Consider the following 22,226-nt stretch of genomic DNA (forward strand, 5'->3'; position numbering starts at 1 on the left):
GCAATTCCTTCAGAGGCCACTCCCTATTCCAGCTGGGCCCATCTGACCCCCACGCACAATCTGAGCGTAAAGGCCACTTAAAGAACCCCCCACTCCTCGAAGGGAAAACTCTCTCTGTTCAGACTGGCAGAGGCGTCGGGCCATCCCTTCGGAGTGATTCAGACTCACCAGTCCCCGTGTGAGGTGTCTGACATGGTTCTGTGACCAGTCAGCCATCTACTGCTGTGCAATTTGCCCTCGATGCCCTCTGGGCCTGGAAGCCTGCAGTTTCGTTTCTCAGCTTGCCTCGGTATACTCAATGTGCTATACTGTGGAAACCAACCGCCGATCCAGGGCAATAAAGAGGGGATTTAAGAAACGGGGAAACATGAGGGCAAGAGAAGATTCAGACTCACATATGGAGGGCAGCCTAAAAATCGGAGAAGATAAGGCGGCTCTGGACACATTATGGACCAATATCACTGTCGAGCAAAAATTCAGTCTGAATAAGAATTGTTACTTGTACTTACTACCGGTTACTCGTCACATCTGATCAATCTCCTAGCTTCGGGAAGACGACAGAGCAGAGGGCAGAGAGGAGCTGGTGGCTGTGGTCAGGCCAGAAGGAGCCCAGTGAACCTGGGTCCTCCCCCAGGAAGGGTCAGGGCCGCGGCACCCACACCCCGCTACAGGGAGCATGGCTGGCTTTGGGCTTCTCCGTGTACCAGCAGGGAGGGTGTGCCAGTGCCCTGAGGGGAGCCCGAGCACCTGGTCAGGACTTCCCCGCCTGTGCCTTCCGTGACATCACTTCCCTTCGCTGTGTCTCTGATTCTTCATTTCTACTCAAGGGATGGGAACAGTTCCTTTCTAAGTTTCCTGGGAGGGCTTAATGAGAAAATACATTTAAACTGTTTGGTGAAGCGTCTAACACAATAAGCCCTCAGTTTTGTTTTTGTTTTTTTTTTTTTTAAACAAGTATTACTATTATTAACCCGATTAAAATAAATTCTCCGCAGCGACGATCATTTTGAAAATTCTTTTCCTCACGTCGTCCGAGGAAGGAGGTAAGCAGCACAAAGGAAAGAGAGAACTGAGTGTTTGTCTTATGTGGTGATTATTTTAGATCGGTATTGTCTTTTCTGAGTCCTAATCAATGGGCCTTCACAATAACAGGAAATGATGATAGAGCCGACTGTCATAACAAGGCTCCACCCCTCCGGGGCCGGCTGGTCTCTAAGGAAGAAGCTACACCCGCTTCCACAATGATCGTGGAGAACAAACCAATATTTAATTTATGAAAACAAAGCAGGAAGAGCAATCTCTGATCCATTTTTTTGCATGTAACACCAACAGGTGAGGCAGATCCTGAATTTTCATGTTTTCTCTGTAATAAAGGCATAGCTCTACCGTAAAAACGTCTTCACCGGTGTAGTCTACACAATGTCGCTGTCAACAATGAGGAAAACCAGCCCTAGTCTCTGGCTTCTCCCCCACGATCCTGGCACCACGCACAAGGACATGCAAGGAGTGCTCTCCATGCCTCAGAGGCTAAGCTTAGAGCAGAGCCCAGGGGGCGAGCCAGCCCCTGAGGAAGGTCAACCTGAGCCAGACGGGGCTCGAAGGAATGAGTCCGCTCTCTGCGTAGACAGACGAGGACACTGCCCTCCGTCAAGTACAAGTACACGTCAGTGCATCCACTCCACTCTGGTCTCAGGCTCTTTGACCCTCCTCAAGAGCTCAGAGGTATCATCATCTCTGAAACAAAGTGAGCCAGAACTGCAGACGCGCTCAAGGCTCTGTTTTGGACCCATGTTTCATCTCCTCACCACCCAGTGCCTCTCACCTGGGTATCTGCTGGCTTCCCTCGCAGACCCAGTTTTCTGGTGGAAGAAGGAACTCAATCTCCTGACGAGGGCCCGGCTACCCAGGCCGGTGAAGCTCTAGGCTGTGCTGTTGGAATCTCCCCATGAGCTCTGGGGGCACCTCCTCATCCTCATGGCTGATTTTCCAGAAGTCTCATGTTTAAAGGATCTAACCTGCCTCTTGTCGGGAAGCCCTGGTAGCAGGAAAGCCACGTGAGAAGGTGTGTGGTGGGACCGGCTGCAGGTGTGTCTGGATGGTGGCAGCGCTTAACAGCCAGAACAAGGCACCTCAAGAGAAGGGTTTACCAGAAAGACAATGGGAAACACAGGGGGTCAGAATCTTCCGTGTGTGTCCACGAGCTCCTCGGCTCAAACAATTCGAACTTTCCTCTGTGAAGAGGTCAGGATACCACCACCCAATAATTAGGCAATGAAGCAAGCAACTCAAAGACAAATAATGTCTGTGGAAATATAATTTTGTGAAGAAAAAGAGATACATGGAAACAGATGTTAAACTTGAGGCCTTCCTTTTTGGAAAACCATTATGAGCAGGCGATGTCTTGAGAGAAGCTTGAAAGGCCTCTGAGAAGTGACTGTCTACCACACCCATTAGCCCTATCGAGAACGGATGTTGGCTGATCAAATGGAAACCTCCTCAGATGAGGCCCGACCACATCAGAGCCCCGTCTAGATGGTGCGCCTCTCCTGAGCGACGCCTGTCGCTGATGACAAGATGTAATTGCTAGTTATTCTCGTGGTGAGCTAACACACAGCTTTACCAGAATTCCTGGGGCCACACAGAGAAGAAACTACTATAGTATGACTTTCAGATCCAAACTCCTGCTATGTTAAGTTATTTTACAGCTTCCTCTGATTATGGTCTTTCAGCGGAAACATAGTAAGGAAACCGGGAATGCCTGATAACGGCCTTTTACATATTTTAAAGGTAGCTAAGTATTATTCAGTAACGGCTACTTACATCTTAAGCCTGCAGTTTCCTCCACGTATAGATAACAGCTCGCTCTTGCCCTGTGCCCGCTTCCTCTGTTCTCTCCTTAATCTCGCTGCGTGCACGTGCTGACAAGCCAGTCTTGGAACAACACAGGACGTGCACCAGTAGCTCAACTTCGTGCAAACTGATGAACTAAACAGTACTTCTCATTATAATCTTTGAACACAGATGCAACCGTGAGCTTCCGGAAGCATCCCTTCCAGACTGCTGGCGGGGAGGACACCGGCGCCACACACAATGCACTTGAGAAGTTACCTGTTGTCGGTTATACGGCAAAAATGGGGACCTGCTAAAAATCCAGCACCAACTCATTTGGTACACAGAATGCTATCTGGAGTTCTACGACAGCCACGGTCTTCCAGCTATGGACGTGTCAGTCCTGCCGCGGCGTCTGAAGGGCCCACGAGGTGTTCCCTGTACCACGTGAGCAGCTTTGGTGCAAAGCCTGCAGCTGGCTCCGTCTCACCATCTGCTAAGCCTGCTAAGCGAGACCACTCAGGAGTGGTTAGCCTCGAGGGAAGCGCTCGGAGTATCTGACTTAAGGGGGAAACACCGAGTATGCAGAGTTACTAAACGAACGACGTGTGAAAAGAGCACGTTTCGGGATTCATGCTGGGCACCCCTCTCCCTCACCCACAGCCCCTTGATGGAGGGTGGGTAAAGACCACATAGCCGCATCCGGTCACCCCTCCTCCCTGTCCACCTTCCCTTCCCTACCCAGCCCCTGCTCCCCGGCCTGCTGATGGGATGGGGCTGAGACGTGCTAACCGAAGCCCAAGCCTGACCACTGAGTCCTTCTCTCAAAAACTGAAGAGGCCCGGGCAGGAGTCATGAGCTGCGTCTGGAGCTAAAGCACCGTGTGGAAGCAGCAGCAGAAGTAAGTCACCGTGAGTCAAAGTTCCTGGCGAGTAGGGGCTGCCAGTGACAGGAATCGGCTCCTATGCAGAGGAGGGAGCAGAAGCATGGGGAGAGGCAAGCCCGGTGACAACGGGGGACAGAGAGGGAAGAGTCCCCCCCGGGGAACGACTCACAACCCCAAAGAAGGTCGACTGACTACCAACCTCGGGTCCCAGGTTTCTCATGCCCACATCAGTGAGGCCCTGCTCGTCGTGTTCCTCCCGGTGGGCGCTCCCGAGACTCCCCGTGATACAGCAGCTCGTCCCTCACCACCGGAGTGGGCTGGGGTCTTGCCCCCGCAGAATCTACAAAGGAAGGAAACTTTCCCCGCCAAGGCTATTCAGCCTCTCGGGAGTTGTGCCGTGTCCGCGTCTGGTCCCTCCTTTCCCTTCCTTCCTTTCTGTCCCCCAGGAGGTAGTGGTGGGGACGAAGCCCCAGAAACTGCCATCTCGGCCGCTCAGCCTGGAAAGTCAGTGTCCCTTCTTTCCACAACGGAACCTTCCCAAGCCAGCCCCGCCCAGACCCTCTCGCTAGGAAAAACCTTCTCTACTTGCATCCAGTCTTATCCCAATGTTCCGAAACGCTCAGCATTTCCACAACCACCTTGGCACGGGAGTACTAGGTTTCATCGGATTTATTTCAAATTTTTTCTTGAGTGTCAATAAATACAAAATTCCTTAATAGCAGTCAGCAAAACCAGAGATGAATTCGCAATGGTGTCAGCTTTTGCGAAGCGGACAGTCCTGGGGACCAGAAGACAGCGCTGGCAGAAGACCCCAAGGGGAGCTGCAGAAGTCCTCAAACCGGTAGGAGGGGCTGCCGGTGGGAGCTAGGGAGGGGGGCTCTGGCTGCACCCAGGCAGGGCTTGGTGCACTGGGAGCACACAGTAGTGTGCCCAGGAGAGGGCAAGGGTCTGGGGCTTGGAGGAGGAGCGGCTCTGTGGGCCGCTCCAGAGCTGGGGGATGATGTCGCAGACAAAAGGGACCAGCGAAGGGACTTCAAAGCTTGCACCAGCCCTAACATGCACAGAACACACCCAACGGAGCTTTGGAAAGCGGTCGCTGTCTTCTCACTGATCTGGATACCTGTGTACAGGGAAGAAGTGACTCGGTCCTATCTCCACCCCCAGCACAAGAGTTTCTGGGCGAACCAGCGGGTCCCTCCCCTCCCCGCACAACACAGCTGCCAGTCCCCTCTCATCCTGGGAGCGCGGTATCACCTGGTCTGGGAACAGTGCCAGGCGGGAGAGCAGCCCCTTCGGCGCACTGGGAAACACACACACACCGCACGTTGGAAAATCGAGTCAAGATTCCAGATGTGAGGGCTGTGTTTGTTTTGTTTTGTTTTCTTAATTGAACTGGATCTAAGCCGCCCTTACCTAAGGAACTCTGCTGGAAGACAAAGTTAATTCCTGAAGAAAGACCAAAGTGCCAGCACGCCCACCACCAATCTTGATGTTCCCGGCACGCCCCCGACACCCGACGACAGCGCCCTTACCAGGCACACAGGGTGGTAGCCCTGCGCACGCACATCTCCTCTGGGTGCCACTGCGTGTGCTCCTTGGACAGCCCCCCAGAGAGCAAAGGGACGCGGCTGTGCTCCGAGAGCCACTACACATCCGCGCATGCCGGGGGGAGGGCAGAGGATGAGGAAGCGAGTGAGGACAGCCTACCCCTGGGCTCACAGAATCCCGCGCCCCTCCTGGATGGGGCCAGGCCTCACGTGGGCAGCGCCTGTCCCGGCCCGATGCTGCTAACCATGCGGCCGCCTCCAGTCTGCCCGGCAGCCCAGAGCCTGGGGACTGAGCCAGGCATCAACCACCGTGGCACTAAGTGGCCCTTATGGAGTCACCAACATGCACTGGCCTTTATGTCCTTTGGCTATAAAATAAGGACACTGCTAACCTGCCATCTTACCAGAATGAAACAAACGCACCTCTTCTGGCCCCTGAGGCCTTTCCAACCACTCTGACCACCCTCTTCTCCAGGGAGGCCCTAGGGTATGGAGGACTGGCCTGGGGTGTGGGGATACACTCTAGGGCCAACCTCACCTCACCCGAGAGAGGCACCGCCAGAAGAGGAGACCCTCCTGAGGCTTCCTTGTCTGCTGGCTTGGGGTTGGGGGCCCCACTGGCCCCTCCAGGCCCGGAGACCAGCCCCGCAGCATCACTGTGCGGGACAGGCACGCAGCAAGACCTCAGCTGCACGGGTCCAGACTGAAGGCTGGGACTTGGCAGAGGACCACTCATTCATCCAGATTCAGAATTCACAGAAGCCAAAGTATTGTTGGGTTTTCTTTTTCTTCAACTTCCAGGCTTTAACTGCTAACACCTATTTATTTCCTCTTGAGGCACTATTTTTTTTGTTGTTGTTTCCTGAGAAGGAATTCTCCTGCCTACCTTTCTGTCACTTTTCTGTTTGCCTCCTGTTTCCAGCTCTGTCTAAGCTACTAGAGAAAGAAAACACCTTTTCAATTCAACCCAGGAAGCCCTGCAGCTGGTCTCTGAGCTCTGGGCACTGGCATGGAGTTTTGCAAACGTGTACACATATTCTCTTTTTACCCGATAAGGCAAGCTTCCATCTGAAAGCTACCCTACATGTCATAAGTTAATCAGCCAACCTCAGAAATGGGCACAAATGGCCAGATCTGTCGAGAACTGGGTGTCAAGACATCCAGTGCCACCAAAAGCTACCCGTCTGAGCACTTTACTCAGGACAGAAGGAAAGGCTACCTGTGGGTCCCATTATGCCGGCCGGCCTGGAGGCTGGGCTGTGAGCACTGGTAGTCCTCAGCAGCCTGTCAGCACAGAGGGACGACAAAGTCCTGAGGAGGCTGTGGACGAGGCTGGGAGACACACAGCCCACCCAGAATTCGAGAGGGGATTTTACTGACCCCTACTCTGATCTCCTAGTCGGAGGGAGACCCGCACAGCCAACCAGGCCCCTCTGCAGGGATTCCGCCGCCTAGAATTGTTACAGCTGTTACAATGGTGGCAGAAAGAACTGAATCCCTGAGCACACATTACACACAGTGCGTATGCAGGACTGCAACAAGCTCTCTGGCAGACACACAGGAAGGGGCAGACAAGGTGGAGAGCATCAGTGCCCTGGGATCCCAGGTAGAAGGTACAGACACACTCAGCATCAAAGCTAGAAGACTGAAAGCAGGACAGACTCTGGCACAAGTCTGCGTAGTGGTAACTAAGGCTGCCCTGTCTCTGCCAACTCATCCGTAAGCAGCGTCTCCCCAAACCCAGGGCGGGCAGGGTTTTCTGGGCATGAGGCTGAAAGGAGACGGAAGCCCAAGACAGTAGTGGACACGAGTGTGAGTCTGAAGGGCAAGGTTAAAGGAAACATCTTCAGGTCCCTTTCCATCCCGGTTTCCTCCTGAATTCGAATCCGAATCCGAATCCGAATCCGAATTCCTCGAATTTGGAGACACAGCGCTTACGTGGCAGCATCACTGCTAGGACCAGCCTGGGCACTAGGAGGGCAACCGATCGCCTTTGCTTTCACTCGAGAACCAAGGTGCCAGATGCTCTACATTTTTTTTTTTTTAAGATTTTATTTATTTATTTGACACACAGAGAGAGAGATCTCAGAGAAGCAGGCAGAGAGAGAGAGAGGAGGAAGCAGGGTCCCTGCTGAGCAGAGAGCCCAATGCAGGGCTTGATCCCAGGACCCTGAGATCATGACCTGAGCCGAAGGCAGAGGCTCAACCCACTGAGCCACCCAGGCACCCCTGGAATGCTCTATATTTTAAGAATAAAATCCCTCCCATTTTCACAGTCCCTTCTGTGAAAAGGTGACTTTGAACCATGGAAGGCAGGTTCATGGTCTTGAGACTGAATTCACTCCATTTTTTTGTTTGCTTGGTGTTTTGTTTATTTGTTTCCCTTGAAGACCAGCCTCTGCTTTCATTTGTGTCGTTGGTTATGCACAATTACATGACACGCTCTGCCCCTACAGAGCCCTCCTCCCCCAGGCTGAGCCTGGTCCCAAAACAGCACTGAAGACAAACACACTTTTATGCAGTGATGACACGGGTTTCCTCTCGGTTGAAACTGTGTGCGTGGGGGTCGCAGGGCTCCTCTCCCATGCTGGCTCTGCGGCCAGCTGCCCGGAGTCCCTCTCTTTGAGCCCCCCTTCCCCAGCCAACCCGCCTTCTTTTTGGTCGTAAGAAACACCCACAGATACAGCTGTGTTCAGACGGGACACCCACAGTGGGGCCAGTGTACGCGAGGGAAAGACGGGTCAGAAGCCAGTGGAATTATATGAATATACAAGAAGAAAGGTTTTCTTCTTCACACACAGAGGGGAAGACACAACTCTTTCATCTCTGCGACGTACGCAGGATTGAAACCTATTTATAAGGAAGCCTAATGGATTGGGAATGTGCGCCCGACAGGAACTAGTTTTTATGGAGTTTTGACATAATTCGTAGCTAAGGCAATCCGAGGGGCTTCTAAGGGCAAACGGAGGGGCGATTAGAATGCTGTATGTCTCATGTGATAGAATTCATAGAATTCATTTACTGGCCTGTGGCCAGGCCCCGCGCTCCGTGCTGCTGGAACAGCCCACGTACCCCAGCGGAAGGAGGTGTTTTGTCTCTCACCCCTCTCCTTCCCTGGCTCCTGCCAAACACACAGCATTCGGGGACCTGACTTCTGCACCCACTGCCAGATCCCCGAGACAAAAGGACATGGTGGGGTCGCACTGACTCTTACCCCAGCTCAGAAGCTCTGGGAGCCGAAGCGCTCTGGGGCTCTCCATGGGCTCTGGGAGTGCGGTGGCTGTTCTCTGAGGTGCTCGTGTGGCCCTTCCCCTGGGACGGCTTGCTGCGTGGGAGGGCGGCCCGGCCGGCGTCGCACCCGTTGGGCAGGTCCTGGCCAGCTCTGGTGTGGCTCCTGGCTTGCCGGCGGCCCTTGCGCTCATCCCCGGGGGGCGCAGGGATGCTCCGTGACACCTTGTACCCGTGAGAAATCAGGAGGTCTTCTACGCTGTACATAATGCACCTGCTTCATCAAAGCCCAGCCCCTGGGACAGTCGCGCTGGCAGGACCCACACTGGAGGGACGACAGAGAAAGTGTTTGTGAGGAGTCGCCGAGGGTCCCCGGAACGCGCCTGACACCTCCCGCTCCCTTTACTCCGACCAAAACCAGAGCCCGGTTATGCACACAGCACAGTGGCCGCCCCGGCCAGGAAGCGCAGAGGCTCCACCTGAAGTCGGTCTCTATCCCACGGAGCCGGAGAGGGCGGACATGGCCGGAGACCTGCAGGTCCCACCTGCTGCCGGGGCCTGTTGGAGCAGAATCTGGACCAGTGTTTAAGCAACGAGATGATTAACAGTGTCCACCACTCCCTCGCCCCCGTTCTCTGAAAACACTGGGCATAAGCAGCCAAGACAAAATAAACACGGGTTCGGAAGCTGCAGTTTCGACCGGGAGTTTCTAAAAAGAGCGGGGACCAGTGCTGGCTTCACCCCCTGACACTTCGCCCTACCATCCCGAGCCCTACCTCTGGCTTCCCGGGGTGAGCCCCGAGCCAGGAAGGGCAGCTGGGGAAGCCTCTGGATGGCACCACAGCGGGGCCCCACATGTCTCCCTTCACCCGGGAAATCTGCAAGAATCACATTTCTCCCCCAAGAAGTCTTGGGGCAGCTTTCCCGCCTCTCTGAGCCCGGGGTGGCCACATCCCAGCTCCCCGCAGGGTACACGAATTCCACTGCGCCTCCTTCCCTGGGGCCACCGTCCAAAGACCCCAGCGCTGCTGAGAACTAAAGGAACAAGGAACTTGGGAGCTCCAAGCAAAAACAGGTGGGGCTGCCATGTTTATTTTTACATGAGGGAATCTTCTTTCCTGTGTCTTCCGGTGGCTCTGGGGATGGGCTGCGGGGCCGGGCGGGGAGCACTCAGAGGCCCGGCCTGGAAGAGCTGCCCGAGCGGGCCCCGCGCCAGCCCCAGGCCGCCGGTGGGCGGAAAGCGCGCGGGGGCAGCCCCCGCGAACAATGGCCAGGAAACGCCTGCTGGCCTGGGTGCAGGTGAATGGCAGACACATGTGCTTCCTGCCGCTGCACATTCTGACTGGGGCCCACCGCCATTCTGCTGACCAGGCACGTCCTCGCTCCTCATCACATGCTGGATGACCGGGGCCCAGAAGCCCCGGCCGTCAGCACGGGGAGCATCGGACTTTGGAAGTGGCCGATTTCCCATTAGGTCGCCCCATTTCATGGAAGGCTGATGAGCCCGGGCGGTTACTGCACAGTCCTGCCCTCCTGACGCTCCTGCTACAGGCCTCGCAGGAGTTGGGGCACTTGGGTCGTTCACACAGAAATGGAAGGACCAGAGAGGCGAGCATTTGCTCTCTGATTCAACCGAGCACGTCACTGGACTAGAGTCTGCAGGAGAACGTGATCCCACGACGAACACAGGGCTAGGGGAGCACCGAGGCCAGGCCGTGAGGCCAGGGTCCTCGTTTGGTTCAGGGCTACCCCCCTCCCCGGCATCCAGCACAGGGTAGGCTCTCTCAGATGCGAGAACGCACAGATACGAGAAAGGGACATCCCAGCTAGGTTTTGGAGAGTGACAAGGAGCTCACTCTATCAACTGCGTGCTTGGGTGTATGAGAGGGATTATAGACTTGGGGAACGATGATCTCAGAAGTAAAGAAAAGACATGCCAGCAAAATCCTGGTGGCCTACACCAGGGAGGGTCCCCACACTGACTGGCTCAATGTCACACGTCCAGGTGGCACCAGAGTTAACAGGGGAAGTTGGGCCTCACTATACTCAGCTTCTCTCTCTCATACTAGGTCAGGCTCTTTCAAAGCCAGTGGTGCTGTCCTCCAAGTGGCCGCGCCGCGCTCAGAGGAGTGGATGGCGTCCACCGCAGAGCCTGCGGGGCCGCGGTCCGCTGCTGGGGGGTAAGGAGCAAAGGCCGCACAAAGCACGCATGTGTGCATCGTCCTCCTGAGGCAGGAGTCAGTCTACTCGGTCTAGACTGGCCACATCAGCACGCTTGCTCTGTTCCCAAGCTCTCGAGGGGCATGACAACCCAGCAGAGCCATCTTCCGAAAAATACTCAAAGTCGAAGAGCCATAACCTGACCTTACAGGTCTAAGGTCAAAAGTGTACCGATTGCTGGAAACGTGCAACTTGTTCTGTCTCACAGAGGCCCGCAGCCCATGGGGAGCAGGAGTACAAAGCACAACAGTGTGGGCGCACCCGGAGCCACATGGGTGGGCCGAGACGAGAGGGGATGACCCGCGAGCCCCATGACCCAAACGAATGTTCCCAGTCCACAAGGACTTCTCTCCCTTGGGCCGACTCTCTGCACCTTCTGATCCCAACTCCGAGCTGGGGTTTCTCCTCATTTCCACACCCCTGCTCAGCATCGCCACTCCCCTGGAGCCGATTTCTGAACAGCTACGTGGTTCTTCCTGATCCCGATTGGACTTGGCTTACTCCCTTCAGCATCCTCATCTACTGAACACTTAACGGGCTGCCTCGAGAGGCAGCAAGAGCCCCATCACGGACACATCGGTCCCAGCGGCCACCAGGAGAAGACAGTGACGTGCTGAGGAGACGGGCCTCCAGTGAACTGCTGGGCAAAACGCTGTCCCTTTTAGAGTTTCTCTCTGACCCTGAGACACCAGCATTCTAAATCAACAGTATTTGGTCTGATCGCCCACCCACCAACTCAAGGCATTGCTGTAAAGACAAACACAAAGCAAAACCCGACATAAATGTCAGTTACTGTAACAAAAGATTTAACAACTTGGAAATGTAGACATGTAGACGCACAGTTAAAGCGTGCAGTATCACGTGTGATGCTATACCCGCCCCAGCTGGGACCCCTGCAGGCAGTGGCTAACCGCACCAGACCGCAGTATTCTGACCTGCAGAATGGCACTGCTACTCTCTTCCATCCCACCAGGCTGTTCTGAGGACCGAATAAGATCTTGTGACAGTGTAAGTCACCACGCAGACACAAGACGGTGGATTTAGCATGCTACAGTGGCCTTAGTTTGTCTCTGAAGAGCTACTTGCCTTATGAAAAGACTTCACATTCGTTATTAATTTTCACTTTGAAATTCAGACCATTTCCCAATTCCTCTTGTATCACTTAGGATGTAACTTTTTATTTCCAAGGTCATACCTTCTTTATATCACCCATATTTCTTGTCTCTTGTGAATGGACACTTCGACCTCCTTCCAAGTCACTTAGAACAGTGTTATCTTATACAGTCTGAAACACTAAGACACACTTCCTGAGCACCTATAATGCACGAGGCTCTGCAACGATAATAATGAATAAGACATATTTTTTGTCCTTGAGAATCTTATTGTCTTGCTATACAGACTGCAGGAAGATAGGCAGAAGGGACCCTAACCTGATCTCAAGGGATCAAGGAAGCTTCTGGAAGATCGCTTCTAAGCCAAACTAATTCTCCACATCAAGGCACACCCACACTATAAGTATGATTTTCCAGGTGGCTCATTTAAGAAAACTTTTCCTTCATTACTTCTGTTTCCTTGTAGCAAATACTCACAGTGGAACATCTCGGGAGAGTGGTTACAACAGTGCAGGTGTTCACATACAATCTCAGCTACCAATCTCAGCTACGGGGGAGCTTCTAGCATGGGCTGGACCCAAACACAACAAGAGACGAATGAACCCACTTTAAATATCTTTTTCATTCCATGAATATCTAAATACCATTTATACAGAGAAAACATTTAACCCAAGAAAAAACAACTTTATTTCATTATATGCCCTCAGCAAACTTCAAAGGTAGCCATGAATGTCTCCACTTTACAGACAAGAAAATTGAGGCTGAAGGCCTGAGCTTGGAAGCACAAATCTGAGGTTCAAACCAAGGTCTGTTTAGCTTCAAAGCCCTTGCTACTTGCTACTATTTTAGGCTCACCCATCTAAAGTTCCTTCCTATCAAACAATAGAAGTTTCTTAATTTACTAAATAATGCATAAAAATAAACAAGAAAAGATGAAGTCATGGCGGCATTAAAATGGAAACTATATTTAAAAAGAAAAAAAAAAACTCCTTTGTTCCACTGGGTTAGGATGGCTCTTCTACAGGATTCCTTCCTTATGCACACCAGGCACACACATGTACGTACATACATGCACACCTGTATGCACATACGTGTACACATGCACAGGGCCCGTTGCCTCACTTGACTGTGGTTTTTTTTTTTAATTAAAGATTATTTATTTATTTATTTATTTGACAGAGAGAGAGAGAGATCACAAGTAGGCAGAGAAGCGGGCAGAGAGAGAGGAAGGGAAGCAGGCTCCCTGCTGAGCACAGAACCCGATGCGGGGCTCGATCCCAGGACCCTGAGATCATGACCTGAGCTGAAGGCAGCGGCTTAACCCACTGAGCCACGCAGGCGCCCCTTGACTGTGGTATTTTGATGGCAGGGCTTGTATTAATTTTAAATGCTCAGTAATAGAATTCATTCACAAATAGACCATGTCCTCGCTTCATGACCTTCAGCGAACCTCAGATCATTTTTGGTTTCAGGGTCCTACAGAGCTATCGAAAAACTTGTTGGGTGACTCTGAGAAGCAGACAAACTACATCCGTGATAAATGGATGGGAAAGGAGCGAGTAACTTTTAGAAAGAAAAAAAAAAAAACACAACAACAACAAACAATTAAATTCTAAAAGAAAAATGATCGATATAGAAACAGTCACTCTACGCATAACACGGATAGAATTTGCATCTCGTGAGAGCAGGCACTGGGAAACCACAGGAGTGGGCAAACGGGAAAGACTGCCTGACCGTCAGTATGGTGGGGAGGTGGAGGATGAAAGTGGTGAGAGCAAGGACAGACGTGGGGACAAGTAGTTACAAGTCTCTTTCCTGAACGTGCACAGGTGGTAACAGGGGATGGGGAAAAGGAGTTCAAGTACGTGGATTCTAGTCTTTTTAATCTATTGAAAAGGAGTTCAAGTACATTTATTCTAGTCTTTGGTGACTAAGCTAATGGTCATTTCATTGAGGAGAAATAAATCACAAATAACCAATAGCTGTTGGTTGGAGGAGATGACAGGTAATTTGATTTTAATTTAACCAACCCAGTCCCATAAAATTTTCTTTTTCCCAAATCACTTTCAAGTGGATTTTCATCCGATTATTTGTCTCATCCAAAAAATGAGAATGAGATCACTTCCAGTAATCTTATTTTGTGGAAGATTTCTACGTTCTTTAAATATCAGCCCGGAGTGTTTAGGCGCAGGGTTGCCCGCCCCTTCGCTGTGGGGGTAGATTCTGCCACTCCTTGTGGCTCGGTACTGTCTGTTCTAGCGAACTGAGCCTGAGACACTGCCCCAAAGAGGGAAGCTCCTTGGGCTTCCGTCTTCCCCAGAAGAAGTAAAATAAAGTTGAACTAGAGGTTCTTCGGGGTCCTTCTAGCTCTAGCCATCTGTCCCTCTCCTGAGCCTGTTTACCCCTGTGACAAGCAGCATGCCTTTCTAAGTCAGCTGGCCACAGGAACAAGGATACAGCTTGTGGCCATGACAGAGAACAAAGCTAAGGAGGTCATGTGAAGAAAGAACCTCTGACCTTGGCCCCATCACCACCCGGAAAGGCCAACCAAGAGAGCTAAGCTAGATGGCCACACGGGGAGAAGAGGTAGCAGCGGGGGTGGGTGCGGAGGCCGCAGGGTACAGCAGCCAGAAAGTCTCCATCCAGAGGTCCCAGAGCACAGTACTGGACACGTCTTCCAACTTATGTTACTCAGGACACTTGCTTTACACTGACCGCGCGAGGCACGGGGCTCTGGGCTGGAGATCAGAAAGACCAGCCCCATCCACACCCTCCCCTGCAGACGCTGTGGTCTACGTTGTGGTGTGTCCATTAGCACACGCTCGTCATCAGAGGTGGAGATGGGCAAATGAATGTTACTTTGTAACGTGTACCGTTTCCTCCTCCCTTTACATTTATAAACATAAAAATAGTTTTTATTCTCATATTTACAGGCATAAGGCTCCCCAAGGCAGTGAAATAAAACTATTAAAAAGCGCATTAGATCAACCAAAACTTTCCTTCCTTTTAAAATATTTTATTTATTTATTTGACAGAGAGAGATCACAAGTAGTCAGAGAAGCAGGCAGAGAGAGAGAAGGAAGCAGGCTCCCCGCTGAGCAGAGAGCCCGACACGGAACTCGATCCCAGGACCCTGAGATCACGACCTGAGCCGAAGGCAGCGGCTTAACCCCCTGAGCCACCCAGGCGCCCCTTTCCTTCCTTTTTAAAAATTGCCTAAAACATGAACTGAAAATTAATAAAGGAAAGAGAAAAATACCCAATTAAAAATGTAAAACAGATGTTTACTCTCACTAGTAATCAAAGATATGTAAATTAAACCAAAATGCTATTACTCACCGATCATATTACTGAAGCTTTTTTTTTTTTAAAGATTTATTTATTTATTTGACTGAGATCACAAGTAGGCAGAAAGGCAGGCAGAGAGAAAGAGGAGGAAGCAGGCTCCCTGCTGAGCAGAGAGCCTATGTGGGACTCCTGGGATCATGACCCGAGCTGAAGGCAGAGGCTTTAAACCACTGTGCCACCCAGGTGCCCCCATATTACTGAAGCTTTTAGAAGGCAGTATTTGTTGTAGGTGAGGGCATGATGGGTTCTCCTATTTGTGGGTGTATGACTGTGTTGGGGGGGGTCTGTTGTAAATGGGTATTTCCTTTCTTAAAAGTGATTGATATGCTGTAAAATCTTTAAAAATCTGAGACTCTGCGGGCTAATAATCTTTTATCTTGGAATCCATCCTACAGAAATAATCAGAAATACCCACAAAGTCATCTATAAACATATTTACTCGTCTTAATTATGATAAATAAAAAATTAGACCAAATAAATGTCCATTTTAGATATGATTTAAAAATCCTAATACATCCATATGGTAGACTTGGATATGTAATATGTATGTATAAAATTATGTTTCTGGATATACAATGGCACAGGGAAATGCTCACAGTACCATATTAAATGGTAAAGACAGGCTACATAACCTTATGTTAAATACAATAGTAATTTCACACACACACACGGGAGAAAAAAAACACCAAAGAAAACATATCAAATTATCAAAGGTGGTACTGCATTCTGGTTGTTTCTTTTTTTCTATGGCCTTATTTATACTTCACTATATTTTATGATGTCCTGTCATGAAATATATTTGGTAGAACCGTATGAAGTTGCCATGTTGCAGGAAAAAAATGGTCAGATAATTGGCATTTTCATGTACTTTAACCTGATATGATTTCACCATCAGAAGAAAATTTAGGGGCACCCGGCTGGCTCAGTCAGTAGAACAGGCAACTCTTGATCTTGGGGTTGGGAGTTTGAGCCCTACACTGGGGGTTGGGTTTACTTTAAAAATAAATATTAAAAAAAAATTAAGAACTGTTTCTTAAGTAGGATTAAGAAAATGTATGTTTGAAAATTGGAAGACTTCATGAAAATAAAAGAAACACTGAAGAATAAATGAACTTTGAATTGTGTAAGGTTCTATGTGTCTAGTATATAGTACATGTGTCATATCTGCTACAGAAATTCTTAACCTGTTTCCAGTGAGCCAAAAGTTACATGTTCTGCTAATAAAATCTAATACAAGATTACAAACAGCATTCTAAGGGTCTTGATTAGACATTGTTACTCTTCTTGAAAACCTAAAACTTCTCCGTTATATTCACCGACATTCCACATTTAAGATGTAATTAGTCCCTCAAATTGTTGGCAGTTCACTGTAAATACTTCTTCAACTGACAACTTCTCAGTCTAATGTTATGATTAATATATAACAAAGTACTTTCTTTAAACAAGAGGTAAATAGCTAAGACCCAAACCAAAGCAGAATAGGACTCATTGCTAACTGATACATGGACATTAATGCTTTCTGTGGGTTTCTTTTTTGAATCGTAGAACTATGTATTTTATTATGAGTAACAGGATTGCCATTTCTCTTCTCAGTCTTAATTCAGTCGAGAACTCCAGAGGCCCAGCTGAAGTGCTGGGCCAGTAAGTACTCACACACCACTGTTACCATCGCACAACAGTGTGATGGCCAGCTGTTGCCAGAGCCCTCAAGTTGTTAAAGTCTCCTAAACAAAAAAAAGCGTATTTAATCTGTGAAGTGATAATTTTAGTAGAGCAAACATCACTGAGTTAAGTTTCTTTAAGGTGACAAAAAAAAAAAAAAAAAAAAGGGAGGTGGAAAACTTGGTTCTGAGATCAAAAGGATCCTGGAATGCTAGTCTTGCTGGGTTGGGTCAGTATGAAGGCATTGATTCCAAAACACAGAGAAAGAGAAGGGAAGTACCAAATGTTATGCACTTTATTTTTTTTCATAAATATTATCTCTTCTGATTTTTTGCCTTTTCTCCCAAGACTTGTGTGAACACACCCAGAAGCGCACATACACCCATGCACTCCTGTCATCTTTTTCACCTCTAAATTCTGCCATTATTGCTTTGGCGACCTCACCCTCTTCTTATGAGACCCTAAGTGCCTCAGTAACATTTCTGGAAGATTAGCAGTCATTACGAAAAGGAGTGAAATTGGATAAGATTTTTCAAATCTTCTGGAATTTTTGACTATTTGTAAAAATAACTATAAAACTTAGATTAGAATGTAATCCCACTACCATGATGTAAATCAAACTCCATGTGTTAAGATTCCTGATATGGTCTATTTAACTTAAAACACACTAGTTTTCTTTTAAAATATCTTTTGGATAAAAGAACCAAGGTCTTATTATAATGTTAAAGTTTAAATGATTTCATATAACTTGTACATTATTTTCTAATTGCAGAAGTCATGTAAAGTTATACTAGGGGTAAACAATGCAAAATTCAGTGTTTCAATAAAAAGTAAAAGTTCCCAGTAACCCCACTCTGCCAAGCAACAGTCTGGTTTCCATTTCTCCTACTACTCTTTGTATATACCTACAGTTGCTTTCTGCCTCTTCCCCCCTTTTTTTTTCTCCTTTGAAATATATCTTGGTGTCTCTTCATAATAAACTATTTCATTTATGTACAAAAGAAACAAGCTTAGAGGTAAGCTATAGAAAGATCACCAAGAAGCAGCAAATTACAAGGATATTTTGGGGTCTGATAATTCATCTTTACCAGCTTGGCCTGACTGTTCCCAACTATATTACCTACAGAAAGTTTTTGGAAAAATATATTTAAAGAAAGCAAAGGTAACAATCCAAATTTTATTTGACAGACAAGATCATAAGCAGACAGAGAGGCAGACAGAGGGGTGGCGGGGGGAGCAGCCTCCCTGCTGAGCATAGAGCCTGATGCGGGGCTCGATCCCAGGACCCTGAGATCATGACCTGAGCAGAAGGCAGAGGCTTAACCCACTGAGCCACCCAGGCGCCCTACAATCCAAATTTTAAACAAGATATCATCAATTTAAATCAAGATAATTGAGATTTTAGTATCAGGGTGGTTCCAACAGTTTTTCAATGACTTTTAGCATTTTAAAGGCTATATCCAAGTACTGGAGACCGACCTCGCCTCCCCTGCGCACTGGCCCCAGCAAGTGATTGTCCCTCAGCATTCCTTAACTCCATAGGCTCTTGAAACAAAGCACAATAGCAAGGTTTTAATGAGCGAGATAACCCCTGCCATCCAAAAGGTGAAAAACAACATCTGTTAAAAAACCAAATAAAGCACAGTAATGGGTTCAGCATAGGCCTGAAATAGGATTTCAGGGAGATAGTCTTCCCTTATCAAAATCAAAACCACAACAGAACAATTGTTTCAAATCCAACGCTCTGTGTTCTAAACTCTCCCTAGATTAATTAGCGTGAAATCCTGCCAAGCTCATTAAAAGAGAAACTCGAAACTCCTGCAGCAGGGCTGGTGTTTACTGTCCTCCTAGACTAGAGGACTCTCCAGCCAGGACAATGAGAACTTGGCGGAACCACAGACTTCTGGGCTTTCTTTACTGATAGCATTTCTAGTTTATTTTTAAACTGCACTTAAAAAAAATTATACTCCAAGGATCTTTTCAGATTTGTTTGTTTGGTTTTTAAACTGAAAAACTGGTCCTTATTTATTCTCTTTATGTACCTCCAATCTCTAGTTGCATTTTATAGCTATTGATCGATAGGCCATAAGCTTCTAGAATCTATGACTACTCAGATGGGTCATTAGATAACTCTGATTAAATTGTCAAGCCTCCAGAGCATGTGAACACTCAGGCACTTTTAAGTTATAGTCCAGGGAGGTAGAGAGACAAAATTCTCTCTTTTTTTTCTGGCACAGACTTTCTCCATCCACCCAATCCCCTTAAATCTCTTGGGCCTGCCAAGGGCCTGACCTTCCATTCTCTGTAGCACAGGAGTAAAGTTTGCCAGGAGGAAGGCCCAGCAGATTAAGGCCTCGTTCAACAAATATTTGCTCACCCACTCTTGGAGAAGTGAAACTGCTACATGCTGTCTGCCCAGAGTAATAGTTAGGGACCTTCAGGACCGCTGGTCAGCTGGTAGCCAAGATTAAGACACTTAATATCAAGGTAAAAAAAGCCACACAACAGTAGAAACCAAATGAATTTACTGAATTTTCAATTTCACAGGCAAACCATCACAACTCCCCTGAACTAGAATTTGCATGGGATTTCTAAAACAACGATACATACTTGCCTTGCTACATGGTCTTAATCCAGTCATCTTAAATTCTAAAACTTCCTGGCATCAGACACTGTTTTCCTGAAGTTTAGCCTGTGAGCACTCAGGTTTGAATACTGAGTCTGCCATTTTTGTCTAAGTATTTCTGGCTGTCTGAATCCTATGTCCCTCTACTCCCAGGAATCCTCTGCTCCCCCCACCCCCACACCCACCTTCCAACCTTCATCTCAAATCAAATTTCTTTGCAGACCTGAAAAAACAAGCAAGAGACTAAGGACATGAAGATGTAGAGAAAACCTAGCAGCTGTATGGTCCACACGACTTCATCCCTCTCCCCAAGACAGACCAGGCAAATAGACTGAGGGAGGGACAGCGAGCACGGGGGTAGGGGGAGGAGAGGCAGAGGATGGGGGTGGAGGGGAAGGTGTTTTGCCTAAGCTAATTGCCCAAAGCCCTCTGCCCCTACAGAGTACGGATGAGCAAGGAACAGGGCAGGACCAGGCTGCGCTGGCGTAGAGTTCTCGTTTTTTAAAATGTTTTTCTCCAGTAGTGAAATCACAGCTTCTTTTTCAAACCCCCAGAAGAATCCGAGGCGCTGGGCACTACCTCCAGTGACAGGGAGCAAGGAGGGAGAGCTTTCAGCTGTAGGTGCTGAACCCCACTGTGGCTAGGGCATCTAGGCAAAACCTGGCATTCTAGGGTGATCTGATGGCGATTGGGGGGGTGGGGGGTGACGAGGGTGCTCGGGAAATCGGTGTGCGGAGACCTGGGCGGGCAGCCGGGCAGCCCGGCAGGCAGCCCGGCAGGCAGACAGGCAGGCAGGCTCCAGATCCCATAAACGAGCTGATTAAGGAGATTTACAGCACTCTCAGGCGGGGCTCTTTCCTTTCTCCCACCCCTTTCTCTCTCTCTCTTTTCTTTCTTTTTCTTCTTCTTCTTCTTTTTTTTTTTTTTTTTTTTGGGGGGGGGGGGTGGGGGGGGCTTAACCACCAGCTGCCCGGGGCCGGGCCGCCCCAGGCACTTGCTAGGAAGCGGCGGCGATTAGCGCCCTAATCCCCGGTCCTGACCCCGCAGAGAGGGGCGCGCAAGGCCCGGCAGAGACCCAAGCAGCGAGCGTGGGGCGCGGCGACGAGCTCTCAACGTCCCGCGGGCTGGTCCGGACGGCGCGCGGGGTGAGGGGGGAAGCGGGGGAGGTGGCCACTGTGGGAACCGGGGACCGCTGGGACTCTGAACAGTGGCTGTCAGTTCCTGGGGTGATGTCCGCGAAGTCGGGGCGCGCAAGCGAAAGAGGGGATTGGTTGGAGCCGGGCTGGCGGGGAGGACGCCGAGAGGGAAGCCCGCGACCCCCGCCGTCCCGGGCCCTCCCTGCGCAGGGGGCCAAGCGAGCGCTAACGCCGGCCGCGGCCCTCGGCGCCGGACCCTGGAGTCCCGCACCCCGGCTGGCACCTGAGGGACGGGGCCGCCCCCTCCCCGCAAAGCGGGCGCTCCCTCACCCCGAGGCTGCGGGCAGGGGGCTCGCGACGGCCGGGCAGGGCACCGTGCGGGACGCCCGGGGCGGGGGTGCGGACATCCCCTAAAGCTGGGGGAGGCTCAGACCCGAGCAACGTCCGGGCTGGAGAAGTTGGGGGAGAGCGCGGGAGGCTGGGGGCGAGGCCCGCGTAGCGCCGTGGCTGCGGGCCAAATGGACGGCGGGAGTCAGGAGGGGCGAGAGACGCCGGGACTTACCGAGCGGCTCCCTCATGCTGCCCCGCGCCGCCGCCGCTGCTCCGGCCGGCCGGGGACCAGCGCGACCCGGCCCGCTCGCTGCCGCCACCGCCGAGCATGCCCGGAGCCGCCGCCGCCCGCCCCACCCACCCTGGGCCTCGCCCCGCCCACCCTGGGCCTCGCCCCGCCCACCCTGGGCCTCGCCCCGCCCGGAAGCCCGCCCACCGCCCGCCCCGCCCTCCGCCCCGCCCCGCCCTCCGCCCCGCCCCGCCCGCTAGGCGGTCTCCAGGCTCCGACTCTCTCCGCGGCGGGGGCGGGGGAGGGGGCGGCACCTGGGTGCGGAGCCTAGCTCCCCCGCCTCGTGCGGGCCCTGCCTGGGTGGGTCGTCCCAAAGGCACAGGTGAGCGGGACAGCTTTCTCTCTTCCTGTCACTTGGGTTCAGATGGCTTCGCCCCTGGGCTAATGTACACACACACAGACACACACACACACACACACCAAAAATATTCACATACAGATGCACCCACATTCATGTATAATCACACAGTTGCGCACCAACACACCCACATGCAGTCACATACAAACTCGCATAGACACACACACACGCACACACACACCCTCGCATAAAACACACAAACAGCCGTACACACCGTTTCACAAAAACACAATCACGGAAGTCGTGAAGAGCAGAAAACAGTGCCGGTGACAACAGCTTAGTGCTTGGGATTTCCTTGTTTAAAAAAAGACCTCTAAGAGTCTTAGCTGTTGGGCTCCAGGACACTTTAGAGGTCAGTCTATCCTCTCCTGGGACAGATGAGGAAACTAAGGCTGGGAGTGGGATCTGCCTAAAGGCAAGAGTAGGAGGAGGTCAGTGGGAGAGTTCAGGCTGGAGTGACCAGTTACCTCCGAGCCCACTCTATGTTTCCGTGGCAGCAGTGATTAGACTGCTGCTAGGTCCATTCAAGGGCAAAAGCTGTGTACTCTGGAGGGTGGAAAAAAGACATAAAGTGTTCAATTTTGCTGATGAGTTGGGGAGAGGGAGAGGGTGTCGGCTAAGTCGAGTCCCCAGGGCTGAACATGGATGGCAGAGC

The 22,226-nt window shown here is 50.6% G+C and overlaps 1 protein-coding gene across 2 annotated transcripts in view; it reads right to left on the bottom strand.

The window, feature by feature from the left end:
- The window catches only part of JCAD (junctional cadherin 5 associated), a 38,325-nt gene extending 17,084 nt beyond the window's left edge, over window positions 1–21,241 (bottom strand). Inside the window, exons 1-2 of one of the 2 annotated variants that reach the window (XM_059404091.1) lie at window positions 21,157–21,241; window positions 8,477–8,815 (exon numbers count right to left, since the gene is read on the bottom strand). In XM_059404091.1, coding sequence (XP_059260074.1) covers window positions 8,477–8,757 — 281 coding nt within the window. In that variant the 5' untranslated portion in view covers window positions 8,758–8,815; window positions 21,157–21,241. The remainder of the gene's footprint in view (window positions 1–8,476; window positions 8,816–21,156) is intronic. The other variant, XM_059404092.1, reaches the window with a different exon arrangement.
- Window positions 21,242–22,226: the final 985 nt, after the last annotated feature.

The sequence above is a fragment of the Mustela nigripes genome, chromosome 6, assembly GCF_022355385.1.
Source record: "Mustela nigripes isolate SB6536 chromosome 6, MUSNIG.SB6536, whole genome shotgun sequence".
In the NCBI taxonomy this organism is placed as follows: domain Eukaryota; kingdom Metazoa; phylum Chordata; class Mammalia; order Carnivora; family Mustelidae; genus Mustela; species Mustela nigripes.